This window comes from Leuresthes tenuis, unplaced genomic scaffold (assembly GCF_036924035.1).
Source record: "Leuresthes tenuis unplaced genomic scaffold, fLeuTen1.0.hap1 SCAF_18, whole genome shotgun sequence".
In the NCBI taxonomy this organism is placed as follows: domain Eukaryota; kingdom Metazoa; phylum Chordata; class Actinopteri; order Atheriniformes; family Atherinopsidae; genus Leuresthes; species Leuresthes tenuis.
Genome location: NW_027325372.1, coordinates 12,820,162 through 12,839,671, shown reverse-complemented (window position 1 = coordinate 12,839,671; position 19,510 = coordinate 12,820,162). Strand labels below are relative to the sequence as shown.

The window sequence follows — 19,510 nt, the reverse complement described above, 5'->3', positions numbered from 1 at the left end:
TGCTAATTAAATAATTTGCCGTGTTGTAGGATTTTTGTGGGTTTCTTTCTTGTATGTCGACCTTCAAGGTTCAGGTGAGATCCTAATTTAACTCGTGGTTTCATTTCAAAACAGATCCTCTCTTGTGGGCTTCTGTTGGTTTTGCTTCTTGTTGTGGTTTTGCTTCTCACGTGTGTCTCAATTGTTTGTCCTTTGTCCGTTTTCTGCTGCCATGACCTCTATAAGATACACTGCCCTGCTTTTCTTTGCACATTGCCACCCTTGTTACTGTTGTCAGTTGTGTTCCTAGTTTGCCCTTCACTCGGTTTTACTTCCTCCCTGTTTGCTGAGCAGCATGTGTACTTCAGAGTCTCTGCTGTGCAGCACAATTGGTTTATTCTTATAACATTAGAGTCTTTTCTTTGGACGTCAGAGGCTGTATTCAGGTCCACCTCAAGCTGCGTCGCCAGCACAATTGTTCACACTTAAAATGTAGCATTAGAAAAAGTGATAGATAACCGTTTATTGAATGTTACAGCTTTTCGAAAATATATTTTCAGAAAAAAGTTACAACTGCAGATTGTTAACCACTGCTCCCATCCCTTTTGCCAGATGAGGGTGTGGTTGGAGGCGGGCTTTGTGCTGCTATTGTGTGACGTGGCTGGCTTTGATTGGCTCCCAGTGCAGCTGCCAAAAGAAAAAGCGGACTGTCCCTTTTAAAAAGCGCCGGTCCTCGCTTCCCAAACCAGTGAGAGAGAGTTGACCCTGACAGGCACCAGTCGAGTACTTTTTGGTTGTTGAGGATATCACGTTCACAAGGCTGCAAAAATGGTCGACAAGTTTGTTGGGACATGGAGGATGGTTTCCAGCGAAAACTTTGATGACTACATGAAAGCTCTTGGTGAGATAATACGTGGTTTAAGCTAGTTTTAGGAGATACGCACATACGTTATGCTAATGACTTTTGTATAATTTTTTTTTAAAAAAGTTAACATTTTGGTGTAATTTGAGGAGTTTCTGGCATCCGAAACTAAGCCACGACACTGTAAATGTCTGAATTAGCTTGTCTCCACCCGAACAGGTGTATTTATGTGTGTGTGTGTGTGTGAGTGGATCTGATGCGCTTTGCTGCTGCTGCTCCCTTCCCGCTCCGCAGGTGTGGGATTTGCAACCCGGCAGGTGGGGAACCGCACCAAACCCAATTTAATACTGAGCATGGACGACCAGGGGACTGTTTGCATGAAATCTCAGAGCACCTTCAGGACCACTGAGATCAAGTTCAAGCTCAGCGAGCCTTTCGAGGAGACGACCGCGGACGACAGAAAGACGAGGGTTAGTGTGGTCCGAGGAGCACAAACACTCGAGGCTTTTGGTTTTTGTTCTTTTTGCGGGGTTTAACAGCGTGTCCCTCCTTCTCTGCCCCGCAGACCGTGATGACTCTGGAGAACGGCAAGCTTGTGCAGAAACAGAGCTGGGACGGCAAAGAAACCAGTATCGAGAGGGAGATCTCAGATGGGAAATTGATAGCGGTAAGAATGCAGGTCTTTGGTTTTTTTTTGTGTGAGGAATCTAATTGGTGAATACATGGACAGCAATTAACTTTGGTAGTTTTTTGAAAATTTTTAGAACGATTTAGATAACTTGTGCACATTTTAAGTTTGCCATCTTCCCACCTGCACAGAAATAAACTGCCTTGAAATGACCTATGAAGTAATCCCTGTGAGCCAGTAATCTAGGATGGTAATGAATTGTAGTTTGAGTTTTACTCGATGAGATCTTGGTTTAGCAGGATCCAAAAACAATACAAAGTATTAAAACCACAAAAAAGTGACTCACAGGACTCTGCTCATACTAAACTGTGTGGAGAAGAAAGATCTGCAGGACTGTGATGCGGCTCAAAATGCTTCCTTTCTGCTGTCCTAACTCGTTTGCTCTCTGTTTTGCGCAGAAATGTGTTATGGGAGACGTGGTCGCCGTGAGGACGTACATCAAGGACGCATGATGGCGCTCCCTGGCGTCACACGTTGGATGCACGGCTGGATGACGGGCTCAGTTCAATGAGCGTAATGCTGTGTTCTGGTTCTTTCCCCTTTATCCTCACTGTTGCCAAAGTCAGATTTCTGTACCTCTGTTCTCCAATATGACACTCTTGGTTTCATTTGGAATTGTTGTGGTGATTTGAATAAAAATGAGTGGTTTAAAAAAAACAAAACTAAAAGAATTTGTCAGAATGCCGCCTCTTGACTTTGTTAAATATATTAATGATCGGTCAGTAAGTTTGAGACGAACGGATTTGGATAAGTTCACAAAGGCATTCCAGTCGTTCAAGCATGCTGAGGAATGTTGTATTTGTAGTTTTTATTTATATTTTTTTAAAAAGCTCTAATGGGAACACCTAATCTGACAAGTTGATTTCCTGATCGTGGGTGAGCAATGGTGTAATTATCCCATGTGCAGTTGTGTTTTCCAGCTAGTTTTTTTTTTTTTTTTTTTTTTTTTTTGCTTCCTTATTATGGTCACAAGGCTAAAGCAAAGAAGAAGTCAAACATATCCCAGGCTTAAAGGTCAAAAACAAACGGTCTAGTCCATCTGTGTGTTGGCAGGGACTTTTTTTTTTTTTTTCCAGGAATGTGAACTCTTATAGAGAGCATCATCCAGAGAGGTCAGGAGGGAGATGTTTCCCATTTTCCTTTTTGGGAGGTTCAACATTTCCCATTGCACACTTACTGGCAGCTTATAAAGTACAAGCGGCTGGAGTATACAAACTAAAAGCATCATCAGTCTCCCCTTTAGACCTCCCCACCCTTTGGTCTCTTGTCAAGTTTGTGTTGTTTGTTTTGTGCAAGATTGTTCGAGGGGCGACAATCACTTTCCCATGACAGGAAAGGGAGACGATAGTACTGATTGCACCTAATGGCCAAAACAGCTGAAGCAGGTGGAATTGTGGGACTTATTCCGTTCTGCCCAGACAATAGAACTGCCGGCAATCGAGGACATGCAATGTTTGAGCTTCTGGGAAGATGCCAAGTGAATGAGAATGTAACATGTTGACAGCCAGCAAAGGTCAGCATGTTAAAGTTGAGTCAGGGGGGGTGTTTTTAAAAGCCTCGGACATTTCAGAAACGTTCAATGTGTTGTGCTTTTAAATGGGGAAAAAAAAAAACTGGAAAAAACACGTCAAAAAGGCAACTTCTTCCTTTAGCTCCCCAGAAGAGGTTAAACGAGCAACAAAATACGCAAACATTTGGAGTCTTTAGAGACTTGAACGTTACCAATATTCTTTTTTTTTTTTCACTCTTTAGTCCACTCCATTTAAGTCAAAGGACCGAAGCACTTCACTGTGTGGCACAGTCAGTTCAACTACTGCAAACTAAATCCTCCATAAAGACCAGACTGTTGCTTTAAAACCTCCCAAAAATAACATTGTAATCTTTATAAAGTCCTTCAATCCTTACTGTATTGCCTATTGGAATAGAATTCACTATATTTAGATAGCTGTCCCAAATAAATTTGCTTAGATCTCACAAACCTCGAAGAGTTTTCACAGCCAATCGACGTGAGACGTCAGCTCCTTCAACCTACATAACTTCTGAAGCTAGGAAAAACAGATGTACCGGCCCCCTGCTTATGTCCTCTCTACATGTGATGGCTGCTCAGAATGCTGTGGATCCTGTGTGTGCATTACAAAAACACTCCAAAAGCACATCTGCTGTGGATTGACTTACAGGTGCACTGCATGAAAGTCCGCAGGCATCCACATCACTCTGTTTGGATAACTGCAGGGAACGCGGCAGATCTCCTCCTCCCTGTTTTATCTCCGACATCTTGCATCGGTGGTCCACGGTTTGGTCTTGATGAACTGCAGCTCAAATTGGAAGCTGGGTCTGGAAACGGTTGACAAAACTAGCCTCGCATTCTGAAAGGAGCTTGATCACTTGAGCTGAGCCGACCCACCAAAACACGAGAAACATAAACGTGGTTCTGAGTATGTGTGGGGCAGAGGTTGGCTGGGAAGGGATGTTTTTCACTGCTGCCTACAATTTATAGAGGTGAAACTCACATCTGAAGTATCAGGGAACATTTAGGGAAATGCACATGAAATAGACAGATGGTGAGAGACCTACCATGGATAAATTGTCAGGGGAGGTCACAAAAAAAGGCTTTTTTGATCATGTGATGTACGAGAACACACCACACACTGATGTACAGCGTAAGTTTTAATGTACATGTTCTCGTGCCTGATAGACAATGAAATCTGGTCGACCCCGGGGTTGTTTTGTTGTCAAGAGAGATGGTCTTGGACTTCAGAGGAATGAACTCACATCCTTTGCATAACATCTGGAAAGCTCCACTTGAGCTGTAGTGTTGACACCCTTCCTCTGCTTGTCCTCTGCCTGCCCTCAACTTAAACACAAACACCTTTCATATTCAGGTGCTTCAACGGCTATTTAGATGCATGTGAATATCATATGAGCTTAAACTCTCACGCTATAAACCGCCTGTCCAACAGAGCGGTGATTTATGAGCGGTTGTTTATTTACGCAGTCGCACCCCGAGGACGAGACGCATCCCCGGAGAAGTTCTTGCTCGTAATGTGATTCGGGGATGCTTAGAGACACCAAACTAAATGTTTAAAGGCATGTAGTGGAACAGAGATGTAGTGTTGTGTCTGGCTTGTTGAAAGTTTCAGTCACAACGACGTAATCTGGAAAGCAGAGACAGAATTGAGACAAAATTGTTCCTGTTTACTTCCACATGTGAAGAACTGTGTAGATAAGCAGAAATAGGCAGATAACTAAATAGGTCATTTGCTTTTTTTGGTTGTGTGCCTTCGATGTATGATTAAGGAAGTCAGTTCTGTAGAAAAAAAGTGTCGTTATAGCTCTCTATAAACAGCTTTTTTCTTTTCCAATCTGTCATGTAAGATGTTGTTTTTTTTTCTGGAATTTAACTGGAGTTTAACATCCAAAAAAAACCTGACATTTTTGTCAGCCACAAACTCACAGCTGGAATAAATTGGGATTTTCTTAGTTTCACGTGACTTTACAACAAACTTCTCACTCGCAGTTCTTTGGTTTCGGAAAAACTGATGTAAAAAGACAACAGGTAGATCATCTGTCTGTGCTAACAATGCAAATCCCACTGCAGTTTTTCTTTTTAGGATTCTGCTAAAGGGTGGGGGTGGCCTTCAGGTCGGCTTCCACCTGCTCTCAAAACGGAGTTTCTGTGACATGTGCCTCCACATTTGCTAAAACCACATCAGTTTATTCTCTGCTCCTCTCCGCAGGATCTCTCTGTCGCCTAGGCTTACCTAAGATCTGTCTCCCGAGCAACAAAACACCTCAGCAGAACTATGAAGCCTCGCGAAACATAGCAACTAGCTCCCTAGTTGCTATGCAACAAGATTTCTCTCCACCAATCCTTGCAATCCAGTCAGGCCACATTCTGATTTCACCAACAAGTGTCTGAGCGTTATGCAAGCGGTGCCCTGTGATCACACAATGCAGGCCGAGTATCTCCAAAAGTTGTCCCATCAACCTTTGCATCCCCTCCTGACTCCCTCTCATACCATTTTGTGTGTGTCCACTCTGCCGCTGTTTACAATCAGTATAAATGCACTTTGAGACGAAATTGATAACATTCTGTCCTCAATGCCTTTTTATCTAATTCTAATTCTGTTTTTTGCCTTTCTGCATTTCATTTTTCCCACTCAAAACTGCCCCACCTAACCCAACCCCCCCTCCATCCTCGCACCTCCCAGATCAGCTCCGATTCCCTCTCTCAGGATTCCTTACTGTCAGCATGGCTCCCCACAGCAAAGCTGCTCAGTTTAGCCAAACATCCAGCATTTTTTCGGCACAAGCTCAGTCGTGGACACTTGTTGCCTTCAAATGGTGCATGATTATCAGGTCCGCAGGAGGAATCCATATGAACACCCTCTTTGTTGTTGACGACTTTGAAGGTGTGAATTTTCTCCTTTCTGTAAACAACTTTCCACGTCATAATTCACAAGCTCGTGACTTCCATTTGAAGGCAGCTGCTGTTTTGGGTAGACATCTGGATTACACCAACAGCAAATGTTTGCAAGCAAGTTTGTGTCTATATGGAACACAAATCACCTATCTCTGCTTTAGTTGCTTAATTCTGACCTGACAGGCATAATTAGTTTACACTTTTATTCATACCTTATGTCTCTCAAACTCATTTTAATCCCTGAAACCATCTAAAATTCAGCAGAGGGGTGCATATATCTGACATTTTTCTTAGGCTTTGCACTGTCTTAACACAGTTACAGAAGACGCTGTTTGCCAGTTCTGAAATGAGCCACAATTAGAGATTGACTGAGGCTGTTTTCTGTGTTTCAGCTTTCAGTTAAAGTTTTGATAAAGCTGTTGTATGCTGTTCGTCCAAAGAAGAAAGCAGCTTAAGCTATAGCATCTAAAATATTCTGTAGTGTGTATGAGGAAGGGCATTTCTTTTCTTGTCTTTGAGAACACCACAAAGAAAAAATCCCTGTTTTTCAAGTCCTACCAGCAGGAGTTCCTGTCACAGATTAGCTTGGAGTGAGGCCCCTGCAAGTGATTGTAAAGCAAAGAGGAAGGATGGTGGAAATCTTTAAAGTGACTCGATGCAAACCAGGCCTACACAATAGTAAGCCCCAAGAGAGCAGTTCAAACCAAAGCCTGAGCTATGGCTGTCGTGTTTATACAAGTACAACTACCTGCCTGTTCTTTTGTCTGTGCTGCGTTTGCTGCTCATAAACACATGAAGTAATGCCAAGCGAGGCAATAAAAGTCATCTGAGCCCCTCCTCCAACTCCTGTGTGACAGAACATGTGATTTGTAATCTGAAGGGGGTGACAGCGAGAGTTGGGGGTCAGTGATTGGGATATTACAAGCATGCTTGTGTGAGGTTTGTCAGTGTTAAACCAGGTGGAAAGTAACATAGTAGATTGCCTCTGTTTGTTCACATTGAGCATTCTTTGTGCTCCGCTCACAGAAAAAAGCGGAGTGACTCGGAAGCATGCGGAGATGTTTATTTTTTACGGCCACAGGACGAGCTTGAATGCAACTTCTGTGAGGGAAGACTTACTTCAAACACTAAATCATTACAGTTAAACCTTGGGAAACAAAAGACGCATGCATTTTAGTAGGCCCAAAGGGCTGCTGGGAAAAAAAGAAAAGCAAACAAACAAAATAAGACATCTTTGCTTGTATTCCATTAGTGAAATATGAGCAAAGCTCACTTGTTTTTGCACTAAAATGAACATTTTCAAAAGTGATATACACACTGCTGAGTTCAGGTGTGGCGGCAGATATCACTACCAGAAGACAGATTTCCCCTGTTTAGACTGTCTGGATAAACTTTTTCCCTGAATAAACTAATGGAGAACTAAGACTTTGTTGTGGTTTCTATGCCATAAGCATGCACTTGCAGACATGCTGACCTTCTGCTGCAGGTGGTATCGTTAAACAGTGTTGATATATTAAAACTCAAACTATGCTGTTTGTCTGTCTCAGTTTCGGTGGTTCACACTAGTTTTAAATTTAAAGGGAGATTGTCAGTTTAAGGTGCGCTTTTATTCCGTTAACCGGGACGAACCAAAAACATAGAGATGAAGCACCCTTTTCAGCATTTTGGGGAAAATTTGTGGATCGTTTCTGTTTTGTTTTGCTTAAAGCAGGAAGCAGTTTGAAGATTAGATCACAATAATTGATGCCCAAAAGCTGGAGAAGACCATCTTTTCCACTCTTCTTCTTAAATAAGAAATGTTATTTAAGAAGAAGAGTGGAAGTCAAGTTGAAATGTGGAAAAACAAGAAAAGCTTGGTAACTTTCTGCGTGTAAGACTGCTGAAAAAAAAGAGAAAATTTCGAAACACTGTTCGATTGAAAAAGAACTTCAGCAGTATCTAACCAAACTTCATTAAAGAACACCCCTCCAGTTGTTGAACAGGGCCGGTGGATCGATCGTGTCCTGGTTTACAGCTGCAGCAGGAGGCTACACCAAATACTGAGAAAAAACTGACGATGAAGAGTGGGAGACCTGAACCTGAATAGAATTGTCTTTTAAAAGAAAAAAGGTAAAAAAAAAAGTTGTAGAAAAACATGTCATTTTGCCACAGTATTTTGGAAATGTGTCATCTTGCACATTATGTCTGATGCAGATTAGCTTTTCTTTCTCTTTTTTTGATTAATTTCTATTTTCAATCATTTTTACGAGGGCTGTCCAAATTTTTGCAGAGCAAAACATCCGCTTAATTAAAAGAAAAGAAAATAGTTAGTCCTTCTCCACAGTCACATAAAGATTCCCCACAAAGGGACCATGGACAGTTTGGACTTTATGTGGCAACTTGAAATAAAGTCAACTTTCCCGACGGCCTGTCATCGGGAAAGTTGACTTGATGGACATTTTGCAATGTGCTCAAAGCGACAGACACTTCCCAACAATGCACTGGAGAGATAACCACAGCCTCTGATAGGCAAGAGGAAAACGGAAGCCATTAGTCACAGGCTGACCTTTCTTTGAGTTGCTTGCTGACTTTCAGCATTAACCCAAACAGCAAACATCTCTTAAGGTACCCTTCAGGTAAGATTTTTTTTCAAATCCCTACAATGATCAGTTTCAAAACAAAACTCAGCTGATGATAATTTCTGTTATTTCTGTTTCTAACCAAAGTTAGAAATGATGCATGATCACGGTATCTTGTACAAAAATGCAGCAGTGGCACTTCCACAAAACATTTAAAGCTGCAACAGATATTTGCATATGGGAAAAGTTATGTTTTAATAAAAAAAAAAAAACTTTGTCAGCATTAATGTGAAAGCCTGTGGGTTTACAGCTGTTTCGGTTGAAGTCCATGGGAAACTCACCAGGAAAGAACCTCGCTGCCTGCCCTGCAATGCACAGCTGCACATTAAACAAACAAGCACCCTGTGTGTGTCAACTCTTTTCTTTGCTCTTTGTCTTGTCAGGCACCTTTGATGAGGGTAAAAAAAAAAAAAAAAAAAGCAGAAGGGAGCGAATTTAAGCATGTGACCAAACACCAGAATTCTGACACCGCTGTAATGAGCAATGCTGGGAAAGAAGGTTACGCTGAGAGGTGGTGAAACATATGGTGATGAATTTGTCATCTTTTGGACTGCTGAGCGGGTTGAAATGAAGGAACTGCAGAGGTGGGCGAAATTTCTCCCTGAAAACAAGGAAAATTGGTACGGTTGCAGTGCATGAACAAACCCCACCACTGCGCGCTAACAGCAGGGGAAAGGAGCAGGACATTAAAATAGCAGGAAATGGAGAGAATTCTGTGAGGGATAAAGCAGTGAGGAGAGGGAATTTGCTTGAACTAGAGGCCAGTGGGAGAGAAGTTGTGCTCTCATTCTTCCCTTGGATGTTCCTGTCAGAGCTCCAAGGAAGCAGACATAATTCACTTAATTGGTTCTCACTGTTAAGACATAGCAGGAATTTTTTCCTCTTCTCTAGACCAAAGGTAGCAAGGACTTCCCAGTGCTGCTTCAGCACACAAAGTAGCTGTTCCTCTTACAACGAAAGAAAAACTTGCATTTACAGTGTGACAATGACATTACTCATTAGATGCTGAACAAATTTGAGGAAGTACAAAACCAAATTGATGAGGTGAGCAACTTTTCAAACATTCATCTCTGCATGAAATCAGTGAATTAAAGAGATTAATCCTATTTGAGACTGAAAGAACAGCATCGAACTACACATGAAATGCCAGATGAAGTGTGACTAACTGCAGTAAATTATACATAAATCACATGAAAGCCACGCTGTCCATCCTCTCAAAACAGGATGTTAGTGAACCCTTTCCCCACATTCTCTGGGTGACTGATGAATGCTTTGCTCATTTCTTTAACCTGTGACCCAGTAGGCACTCTCTGAGTGAGCTAAATCAGTCTGCTTTTACCTTTGTCTGCAGTAAGAGCGTAAACCAGAGCATTATTTACATTCAAGGCAAAAGGCCAATTAAAAAAACAGTTCAAAAGTGCATGAACCTGAGGCTTACTTTCCCACGTGTGCATGAGTGAAATTTAATCCAGTGGGCTCTCTGACAAACTTATCTAAATAATATTTTTTGGAGTTCTGTGAGTCACTGCTTTATCGGAAAAGGGTTGCAAATCAATGTTGGCCAAGACCAGTGATGTGCTGCTATCTGTGGACTCTCAAACTGTGGCTGAATTCCACACATATGTGGGAGTCACTCATTCAAACACTGAATTGACAGTTTTGATAGCCTGTCTGTTAGAAATGATATTACCCCATCATTTAAGATACCTGATCTTAAAGTTTAGTTTCACAAGTGAATGCACGAACAAAAAAGCTTGTCATAATATGAATTGTGTCAAACTGTTCACATTTTTTGACAAACAACAGAAGATATTTTCGACCAAACACCCACATTGTTAAAAGATATTTCTTGCTGAGACTGATACCTCCCTCATTTCTAATCGGGGTGACCGTAACAGCTGGTTCCCATCAACAAAAGAGGACCAAAAACCAAACATTGAAAACATAGAATTAACAAGAGCACTTCTTTTATGGTAGTTTATTAAGCTGAGAGTAAGTTTGTTGCGTACCTCAGCTTTGACTTCAAAACCTCATCGTGTCCGGATGGTCTGCTGGCTACGAAACTAGTTGGCTACTGACTGCATGTCCAGTATTCTAGTGTCAGTGTGGTATCAATGTTCTCCTCAAACATTTAACACAAGCTTCTCCAGGAAACATGATTTTTTTACACTAGACTTTTACAGTAATCTTATCCATAGCTGCCGGCCTCATTTTCTGCATTTCAAGAACTGAAAAAGTCTAAAATGTCAAGGCCAAAGCAGTCACCAGACTGAGCCAATGATGAGTGTTTTGGAGCAATTACTGTCCAGACCTTTCAACATTTTGTTTTGTTTCAGACTTAAAATAGAAATGGCCATTTATCTGTTCCTCTTTCTTAACTCAACTCTCAGGGCTGTTAGAGACAAATATCCCCACAGAGTGATGCTGCCTTCACCGTGTTTGAACGTAGGAGTGGTAACAGTGGAGTCACACTTAGTGCCTGTTTATTCTTTGCACATGCCAGTGCCGAGTCTGTGTTTCATCATATCAGGAGATTTTGCTCTCATGGTCTGAAAGCAATGAGAGCAAAGGGGCCTTTTGTCAAATTCTGAACATGCTCTAATGGGTTTTTATGTAACTAATCTTATGTAATTGCCATATTTCAATCCTTTACTTTTGATAGATGAACAAAACACTGTTCTTGCTTTGCCACTGTGACGTTTTTGAGTCTGAAACAACAGACAATGGTCCAAACATGAGTTGATTTAAAAAAAACTTTGTCGGGTCATATGATGACCTTGTTCCATCAGTGTATGTCTCGGAGCATGGTACACATCCTGTTCAGACAAAGCAACATGTTTCACAGGAACTCTGTGCACTGTGTGTGCTTTTTAAGCCACTTAATGCTCCCTTTAGCCTATCTCACACTCAACAGTACACGCAATCTCTCTGACAGATGTGAAGAACAAAGAAATCAGCTGAAAGATGGCTGTCTTCAAAGCCCGTCGGCACGTGTGTTTGCGTGCGTGCGAGTGGGGAGGTGTTTAAAATGTAAATAAAAACAGGACGCAATTATTTGCACATCACTTAAACCAATATATTTAATTCACAATAAAAGTTGAAATTGAGGCGATTTGTTGCTTCATGTAAAATATTGACAGGGTCATGTTCACCAGTGAGTAGCATCCCCTCTTCTTTTAGCAAACAGGAACAGAGGAGACCAGTTGCTGGAACTTTGGGAGAGAATTGCTGTCCCCTTCTTGTCTGATATACGTTTCTAGCTGCAGTCTGGGGTCATGGTTGTCTTATTTTGAGTTTAGTAGCAAAATGTTTTCAACTGGGAAAAGGCCTGGACTGCAGGCAGGCAGGTGTAGCACCTGGACTCTTCTACTATGCCAGCATGGCTCTACAAAGCCATGCTGTTGTAATACATGCAGTATGTGGTTTAACATTGTGAAATATGTAGGACTTTCCCAGAAAAAGGCATCTTCTGGGTGGAAGCATATAGCTCAAAGCCTGTAAGTACCTTTCAGCATTAAAGGTGCCTTTCCAGATGTGGCAGTTTGCAGTTGCATAGGCACTAATGCACCCTCATACTATCAGAGATGCTTAGAAGCTGATACTCCCCACCATATAGTTCTGAACTGAAGAAGTGGGAGGTGAAACGTCTTCAAGATCCAAGAAGAAGTCCAGTTGCCCTTATTCAAGCTCTAATGATTACCATGACCTGGATGACTGAGAATCTTCATCAACATATCAGAGATGTGGGCAACTTAAAGTGAGTGCTGCTAACAATCCTGATGGTTCCTTTCTTAATCAGGAAGATGCAGCATCCATTGTTTTCCAAAAGGATTTAAAATTCTGATTTGTCCTCCAGGTGTTTCTTTAGTTAGTACCACTTACTTTTCAAGCCAAATCTTGACCCAGTACCAACTTTTCTGAAGCCGTTTACCGCCATCAAATGTAAGATGAGTTAATGTTTTTTGTGACGTTAAACTGTCCCATCTTCAACATTACATATGTTTTCTATGTTTTATTGTGAATAAAATATTGCTTTATGACATTTGCAAATCCTTGCATTCTGCAAACATCTGGGAACTGCACCCCAACTTTTTAAAATTGGTATTGCAATGCATAGTTCATAAGACTTACACTGGCTTTATATTTCCATTTAATGTCCAATAACATAAACAATCAGCTTACACAATAGAGAAATTTGGTAACGCAGGTTCAATGGATTTACCTTTCTTCCAGCACACACGCACATACACACGCATGCACGCCCCCGTACACGCACGCAGACACACAGACACACACCTCTATAGCCAACCATAATCCCACCAGGTTATTGGGTTTCTATAGGGGTCAGCATTTGCCGGACACAGCTTTTATTTGGACCCGATTACATTTGGGCACAGTCATCGTATGGCCTCTGTCGACCGGGATAACGCTCATTGGTGTCCGCCTCACTGGCTCCATTCACCAGGCCCGGTACAATCATGTAGAGCTGGCAGACCTAACACCTAACCCAAAGAGTCAGGCCAGCCTCGTCAGCAAATACAATGCCCCCCTCCCCCTTCGATCAAAGCAGACGGGGAGTAAAAAACAGAGATGAGGGCGACAAAGAAATGGAGAGATAAGTAAGAGACAGGAGTAATCGGGTCCTGAAGAGTGAAGTGATAAAAAAAGGGGGAAATGATGAGAAGGAGAGGCAGTGTGTGCATTTGTGTGTGTATGTGTGTAAGAAAGAGAGGGAGAGAAAGAGAGAGAGAGTGTGTCAAATGCAGTTTTCCTTTAAACAAATGAGCAGCGGGTCAGTTTTCGACCCCACTGACCTCAACTGATGCATTTTTATATATGTTTGCAGGCCAGAACCAGAACTTACACCTTCCCCTCTCAGTGTGTACACTTTGTTACAAAATGTCAGCTTCATGAAGTACTGTTTTATTTTTAGATGCATGTACAATAAAAATGAATAAATAATTGACCTAAGACGCAATAAAAGAAAGGGGGAAACAAAACAGCTTGTAATTACAAATATGTAAAGATAGAGGACAAATGCATCATTGTTAGATGATTCTGATGGTTGAATTTGATGTCATTTAAATCAGAGCAATAGGCCTCTGCTGCCCTCTTGTGGAAAAGTCCGGGAGGTTGAAGTAATCTAATTAGAAATTTCTTTTTGAAGTATGCAACTCTCAGGACAGTTTGCCTACTGTGGGGTTGGAGCTGCGGCTACTATCATTAAGCCCGCTTACGTCTAGCTGTCTCTTCATTTGTACTTAATCTTATTTTTACTTTTTCTTTTGCTAAATATTTTTTGTTCTTTGACCACAATTTTATTTCCCTTTGGGTCCCGGATCAATTAAGTAGTGTTCCATTCAGTTCAACCAAATGCAATATGCCCACACATCTTCTACACAGAAATACTGTGTGTTGAAGGTAGGAGTCACTCTCTGCTGCTCATAATGAATGAGTCTTCAAGACGGGCAAAAACTTTTGTAACATTTGTAAGTCAATATCTCTATACTGCTAGACATCTTTGCATATTTGGAACCTCTGTCCCACATTACAGGAACTATTTCCAACCATGCAGGTCCCGCTAAGCCTGTTCCACCTGTGAAAGCTGATGTGGGCTATTTCTGCCCATAAATTACACTGCAAGTTAATGTTTTGGAAGATGAGATGCTACTGACTTTTAGGCATTTTACTGCCTTTTGTTATTAGAAGTTTTTCAATTCATTCAACATCTAAATAGATGATTTGCATACTAAAGCATTACATCTCATAAAATACATATTATGGAAATGATACTAGTAATATAAAAATAAACAACAGTGTAAGTAACATCTATCTCTAAATGTTTAACTGTGAATTGTGAATTTTTTAGATATTGGTTCATATATACATTGAAAACTCAATTGTGTGGTAATAAAAGAGACATTCAAAATACCATCTGTAAAAACAATTGACTGTAATGTCTCAAGGAAATGCAACAAGAACATGGCTTTATCCGAAGCCATGCGATAATATTTGATCCAATATTAAGATTTGAGTTCTTGAAATGTACAAAAAAAACCCGCACAAAATTTCAGAGCACTTGTAAAATAAATTCAGAAATAAAAAGGAGTCTCTTAATATAAGTTATCTACTTTACAAGTCTATTGAACATGTACTTTTTTAAAGTACAATTATAGACTTCAGTGCCACGAGTTACTGCAATAATGGGATTCTGTGCTTCAGAACAGGTGTCTCTGCACAAATAGGGGCGGGGGCGAAAACACGGCAAGCTCCTTTAAATGGTTCATACCATTTTGACAGGAGAGGGGGGGTTGTTCTAGTCGATTTCACAACATTATTGTGTCTTTCCTGATATTAGCAGAACTGGATAAGTAGGCAGTTTTTTTTTGTGCTAGCTTTGCTTAACTTTCATTGAGTTTATATTATGCAATCAATAAATCAATGTAAATAGAAACGTGTAACAGCGAAGTTCCTATTCATGCCGACAGAAGTAGGTCGCGTCGCACCAGTAAACGGCTAATGAGCGGATGGAAAGAAGGACTACCCAACGGTTTAAATAGCTTTCCCTGTCATGTTAGATAGCTTGTAAAGTTGCTCAGACGTATTTGTGATTATGACGGGTGACAAAAGCCGCGACGTCTCTGAAAATGTCTCAAAAGAGCCTCAAACCACCGCCACGACGGAATACTGTGCTAAGCTGCAGCAGTGGATGTGGCAGTATTACTGGGGGTATGCCAACTGGCAGAGCTGGTTGGCACTGTCAGCCTTCCCTTTTCCTCCGCCAGGCACCAGCGCTCAGACACCAGGTCAACCTGCCTCGACTTCCAGCGGTGAGCAGCAAGTTTTTGACGCGCGGAACTGGTACAACTACTCGTATCCTTTCAGCCCCCCCGCGTACTACCCTGTTTACCCGGGTGGTGCACAGACGGGGCAGAGCCCAGCCACAGCTGATGCCCGGCCAGCCCAACAGCAGAACGGGAATCCACCTCAGGCAGGTGCGGCTCTTTTTTGGTGGCGTGGTGGCCAACTTTGTCTAAAATGGTTCTTAAAGACTAAGCTAGGGGTCATAGGTCTAATGAGAAGCAGGCTTAAGCAAATGTACTTGTGGAAACGAGCTTATATGCTTATATCCAAGGCCTTTGTTTTTCTTTAACCTCTGTTGTCTTTCAGCAGACCTACAGCAGCTCCCTTAAGACTTTTCATAACTTCTTCGAATTTCTGAATAAGTCATACCCCTGTGTTTACATCTTTTTTTTTCTTTCTTTTTTTTACAGGCCGTGAATACACAATCCCCTCTCCTCTCCAGAGGTTCCTGGCAGAGACTGTGGATTTCTTCATCCTGTTCTGTGTGAAGGCCACCATTGTGTTGTGGATCATGCATCTCAGTGGCATGAAGTGAGTAAAGCCACCAAAGAGTATTTACAGATTGCACAATCTCCCCATTATAACTAGCAACCAGCCACAGGAAAAAGGGACGAAATGGTTGGGAAAACCGTGCTCACAGTCCATCGTACAGTTTTGTTTCAGCTCGCCTGATAGTTGTGTAGCTTTGGGCAGCATGCAAAGTTCACTTCATTTGTTTACAGCATTGCTTTAACGCCAAGTTATGCATCCATTCCTGCTCTCACAAACTGGCTCCCCTTCTTAAAGGGATATTGCAAAGTTTATAACCCACTTCATCGTGGAGGAGATAGACGAGAACACGTCCCTGGAGGATCTACAGAAAATGATGGCTGTGGCTCTGGTGTACAGGGTACTGGTGTGCGTCTATGAGGTGAGTCCCGTTACATTTTGCCTCGATGCTGGCTGTTGTCACTGTGTACACGAATTGAATATTCTGAACTCATTCAGTTGTGTTTCGTTGGAGAAAGTAATTACTTTCAAACATTTGCGGTGTCTTGTTAACAATGATGATAGTAAATAAGACGCCACAGTGTTTAGAGTCACAAAACTTGATATCTGAGACATACTGTATACAGTATGACGTGAATGCCGATCATTTGCCTAAACTTTGCCCTCGATTAACCGCTCGGCCATGCTCGAAAACAGTTGGTTTGTGGGTAGGCAACCTTGTTGCTGGTAGTTTTGGAGCAATCAAAGCAAATGCGTCCATATTGTACAACCCCTCTCTCTTGAAAACGATGAAAAGCTGTGTCAATTTAAACGGTGCATGAATTGGAAAATGGAGCAAAAGCAGTTTGATTTCTGCTAATTTATTTATTTTCTTGAAATATCAGCACAGAGGAAGCAAAGGAAAGTTGTGGGACGTCACAGTAAAAAAGAGAAGGACAGCACTTTGAAAACAGTCAGTGTAAATCGTAAATGCTCTGCAAGGGTTCGGGAAAACTTCAGAAATGCAGCTAACCACTGCATCCGCACATCTTGTAACTCTACAATCCAAAGACGGGGAAAAAAAGAAAAACAAGAGCCTGAAGCGATGCCTGCCTCTCTAGGCCGGAGCAAATTGAGATTCTGCAGGGCGTTACGACAATGCTGCTCTGTTGTGAAAGAGTCTCGGTGTATATGGGGTGCATTATGAAACGAAAGGGAAAAACACAAAACAAAAACAGCAAAGGTGTGACAGTTGCAAGCCTTTTTCCAAGCATCAACAGGAATTGCGTTGCTTTCTAAACTCGGTCTCCTCGCTTCTCCAATACAGTTTTAGTTTAAAAGATGATGCAACACGGTGGTAAATAGGCCCCTTTTTTCTTTTTCTTTTTTTTTTCTACATGCTGCTGGTGTCCAGTTCAAAAAGAGACGCAACACGTACTGAATAAGCAGAAAATTCTGCGTGCGCTCCGTCAGGTACAGGAGAAGCTGCGTTCCCCTCCACATGCTCCTGTTTACTGAGAGGAGTCGGGCAGAGTCTGCTCTTTACAACACAACATCGCTCTCCATTGAGGACAGTGATGCAACGTTGCGTTCATAATTGCCTGAGATGAAGTCATGTATCGCGTCTGCTGTGGGACAGACAGCCTTGTATTCCCAGGTGGGAAGGAGGGCTGGAATCACCTCAGCTCAGACTGACACCATCTGGCGTGTTTCATTCTGCTTCTGAGCTTTTTTTTTCCTTTACATTTTTTTTTACCCGTTAACCTGATCTGGCTTATGTTTGTTGCTTTATTATTCTAAACTCCTCTGTTTTAAGAATGAGGGGAAAAAAAATATGATGAACTGCTCTTGTGGTGTCAGACGATCTGCATTTGGGGTGCTGGTGGTGCGACTCCGGGGAAGTTCCTGCTTGGTCTGCGGGTGGTGACGTGCGACACATCCACTCTGGTTCGACCCAACCGTGTTCTTGTGGTCCCGGCATCTAACGTCTCCCTCTCTGCGTAAGTGGGCTTTTATTATTTGTTTCTTTTTGATTGAGAAATGAAGCATATCAATGTACTTTCAGTGGGGGAATAAAATCTAAAACAGTCTAAAATGTAGCTTAGATGGCAAAGCGCACTTATAGTGTCGCAACATGCATTTCCATCCAGATCTGCATACAGTTTTCACCATTAGGTTTTGTGTCGATGGCGGGAGAATGGGAGCACTTCATGAAGTTTTCCCCAGTGTATCCCAAACGCTCTTAAATGGACGTTTAATGCTCCCTGAGCCACGCTTTCACCGTCTGACCCACATGAATCCTGGGATATGTTCATACCTTTGGGGATACAGCCCTTCAGGGCTTCATCCGTTGCTCTGCCAACCCTGATTTGCCCGTCGATCTGGAACCTCAGAACCTTTTTCTGTTTCTCCCGAGTCCATACGATGTGCTCATTGATCAGGTTTTCTTAAAGCTACACAGCTGTTTAGTCCCCAATATCATTCAACTTCTTATTCCGATCACATTTCTTCCTCAGACGTAACGATTCACCACTGTCCTTCCAGCTTTTAATAGTTTTCCGGACAGTTCCTAGCCCGATTTGAGTGGTGTCGGTAGTCCCCTTGTTTTTTTTTTTTGTGTTTGACGGTAATATCTTTCCAAGACAAAACACGCGTCTTCAGACACTCACTGCGTCATTTAGGGTTAAATAACTTGTTCCCTGCTGAAGGTTATTATTCACGGCATTGCTTCTCCAATGCGAGGGTTTATTTGCATAGTTGAATCCAGGTGCTGATCAGGCTGTGTTTCTTGCTCCAGAGTTTTCCCGGTTAATGACACTGGGTTGTAAACATTGGACTCCAGCACCTGCAGAGCGTCTGTCTGAGCTCTTATTTTGTCTTGTGTTTTTCTTGATCTTCACAGCTCTACGGTGCGGGCATTGAACAAGAACTTCTCCATTGCTTTCCTTTTTCCTGTCTTCATCACGCTCCTCTTCTTCCAGCACAACAGAACTGTATACGACATTGTGGCAGGGACCATAGTTGTCCAGCGCAGAGGGGGTAGATAGCCTCTCCTCTCCTCTGACGGACTCTCTGAGTACAACTGTCCAGAGAATAGAACCTAAATCGGATCGATTTGCACTGAAAAGATCGACGCTCTGGCTCCTGATGTCACTGGATACGAGTTGGACCACTTTGAAATAACACGTGTGCCGATTTAGGCTTTGTATGTTCAGTAAAATCAAAGACGTTGCATCTTTTATTGTAGAGCATTCACTTCTGATTACTGATCTGGCAAATAAGCTTTTTGGGAAACCCTCTGAAGTATTGCAAGTTTTGATCCAGAGACTTTTCCTCACATGATGGTAATTTGACATGGATATTGTGTTACAATAAACTGTTTCATTATATTTTGTGAATAGAAACCTCTGTTGGTAGGATTTTACTAACTTTTTACTTTGGCTGAAGCAGAGAAGATCAGAAGATTCGGCTGCATTTTCTTATACGCATTATATCTTTTTTTTTCGTTGAGGAAATATCGGCAGGTGAGATGTTTGGTCCACTAACTTCGCTACATAGCGATTGCGCTTATGCTTTTTACACTGACGGAAAAAAGATTTATTGACAAG

General features: G+C 41.9%; 2 protein-coding genes across 2 annotated transcripts; both read left to right on the top strand.

Moving 5' to 3' along the window:
- Positions 1–713: 713 nt before the first annotated feature.
- On the top strand, positions 714–2,175 carry fabp4a (fatty acid binding protein 4a). Its single transcript, XM_072370599.1, has 4 exons — positions 714–880; positions 1,136–1,311; positions 1,407–1,508; positions 1,928–2,175. Exons 1-4 carry the CDS (start codon positions 808–810, stop codon positions 1,979–1,981), a joined length of 405 nt encoding a protein of 134 aa, XP_072226700.1. The 5' UTR covers positions 714–807; the 3' UTR covers positions 1,982–2,175.
- Positions 2,176–14,937: 12,762 nt separating this feature from the next.
- On the top strand, positions 14,938–19,291 carry fam8a1a (family with sequence similarity 8 member A1a). The gene is made up of 5 exons (XM_072370994.1): positions 14,938–15,565; positions 15,845–15,965; positions 16,221–16,344; positions 17,763–17,902; positions 18,805–19,291. The coding sequence occupies exons 1-5, from the start codon at positions 15,184–15,186 to the stop codon at positions 18,947–18,949; spliced, it is 912 nt and encodes a 303-aa protein (XP_072227095.1). The 5' UTR covers positions 14,938–15,183; the 3' UTR covers positions 18,950–19,291.
- Positions 19,292–19,510: the final 219 nt, after the last annotated feature.

Excerpts from the sequence above, each read along its gene's own strand:
- fabp4a (XM_072370599.1), top strand. The coding sequence starts at position 808 with ATGGTCGACAAGTTTGTTGGGACATGGAGGATGGTTTCCAGCGAAAAC. Across the intron at positions 881-1,135 it reads TGACTACATGAAAGCTCTTG|GTGTGGGATTTGCAACCCGG; the intron begins GTGAGATAATAC and ends CCCGCTCCGCAG. Across the intron at positions 1,312-1,406 it reads CGGACGACAGAAAGACGAGG|ACCGTGATGACTCTGGAGAA; the intron begins GTTAGTGTGGTC and ends TCTGCCCCGCAG.
- fam8a1a (XM_072370994.1), top strand. The coding sequence starts at position 15,184 with ATGACGGGTGACAAAAGCCGCGACGTCTCTGAAAATGTCTCAAAAGAG. Across the intron at positions 15,566-15,844 it reads CGGGAATCCACCTCAGGCAG|GCCGTGAATACACAATCCCC; the intron begins GTGCGGCTCTTT and ends TTTTTTTTACAG. Across the intron at positions 15,966-16,220 it reads ATGCATCTCAGTGGCATGAA|GGATATTGCAAAGTTTATAA; the intron begins GTGAGTAAAGCC and ends CCCTTCTTAAAG.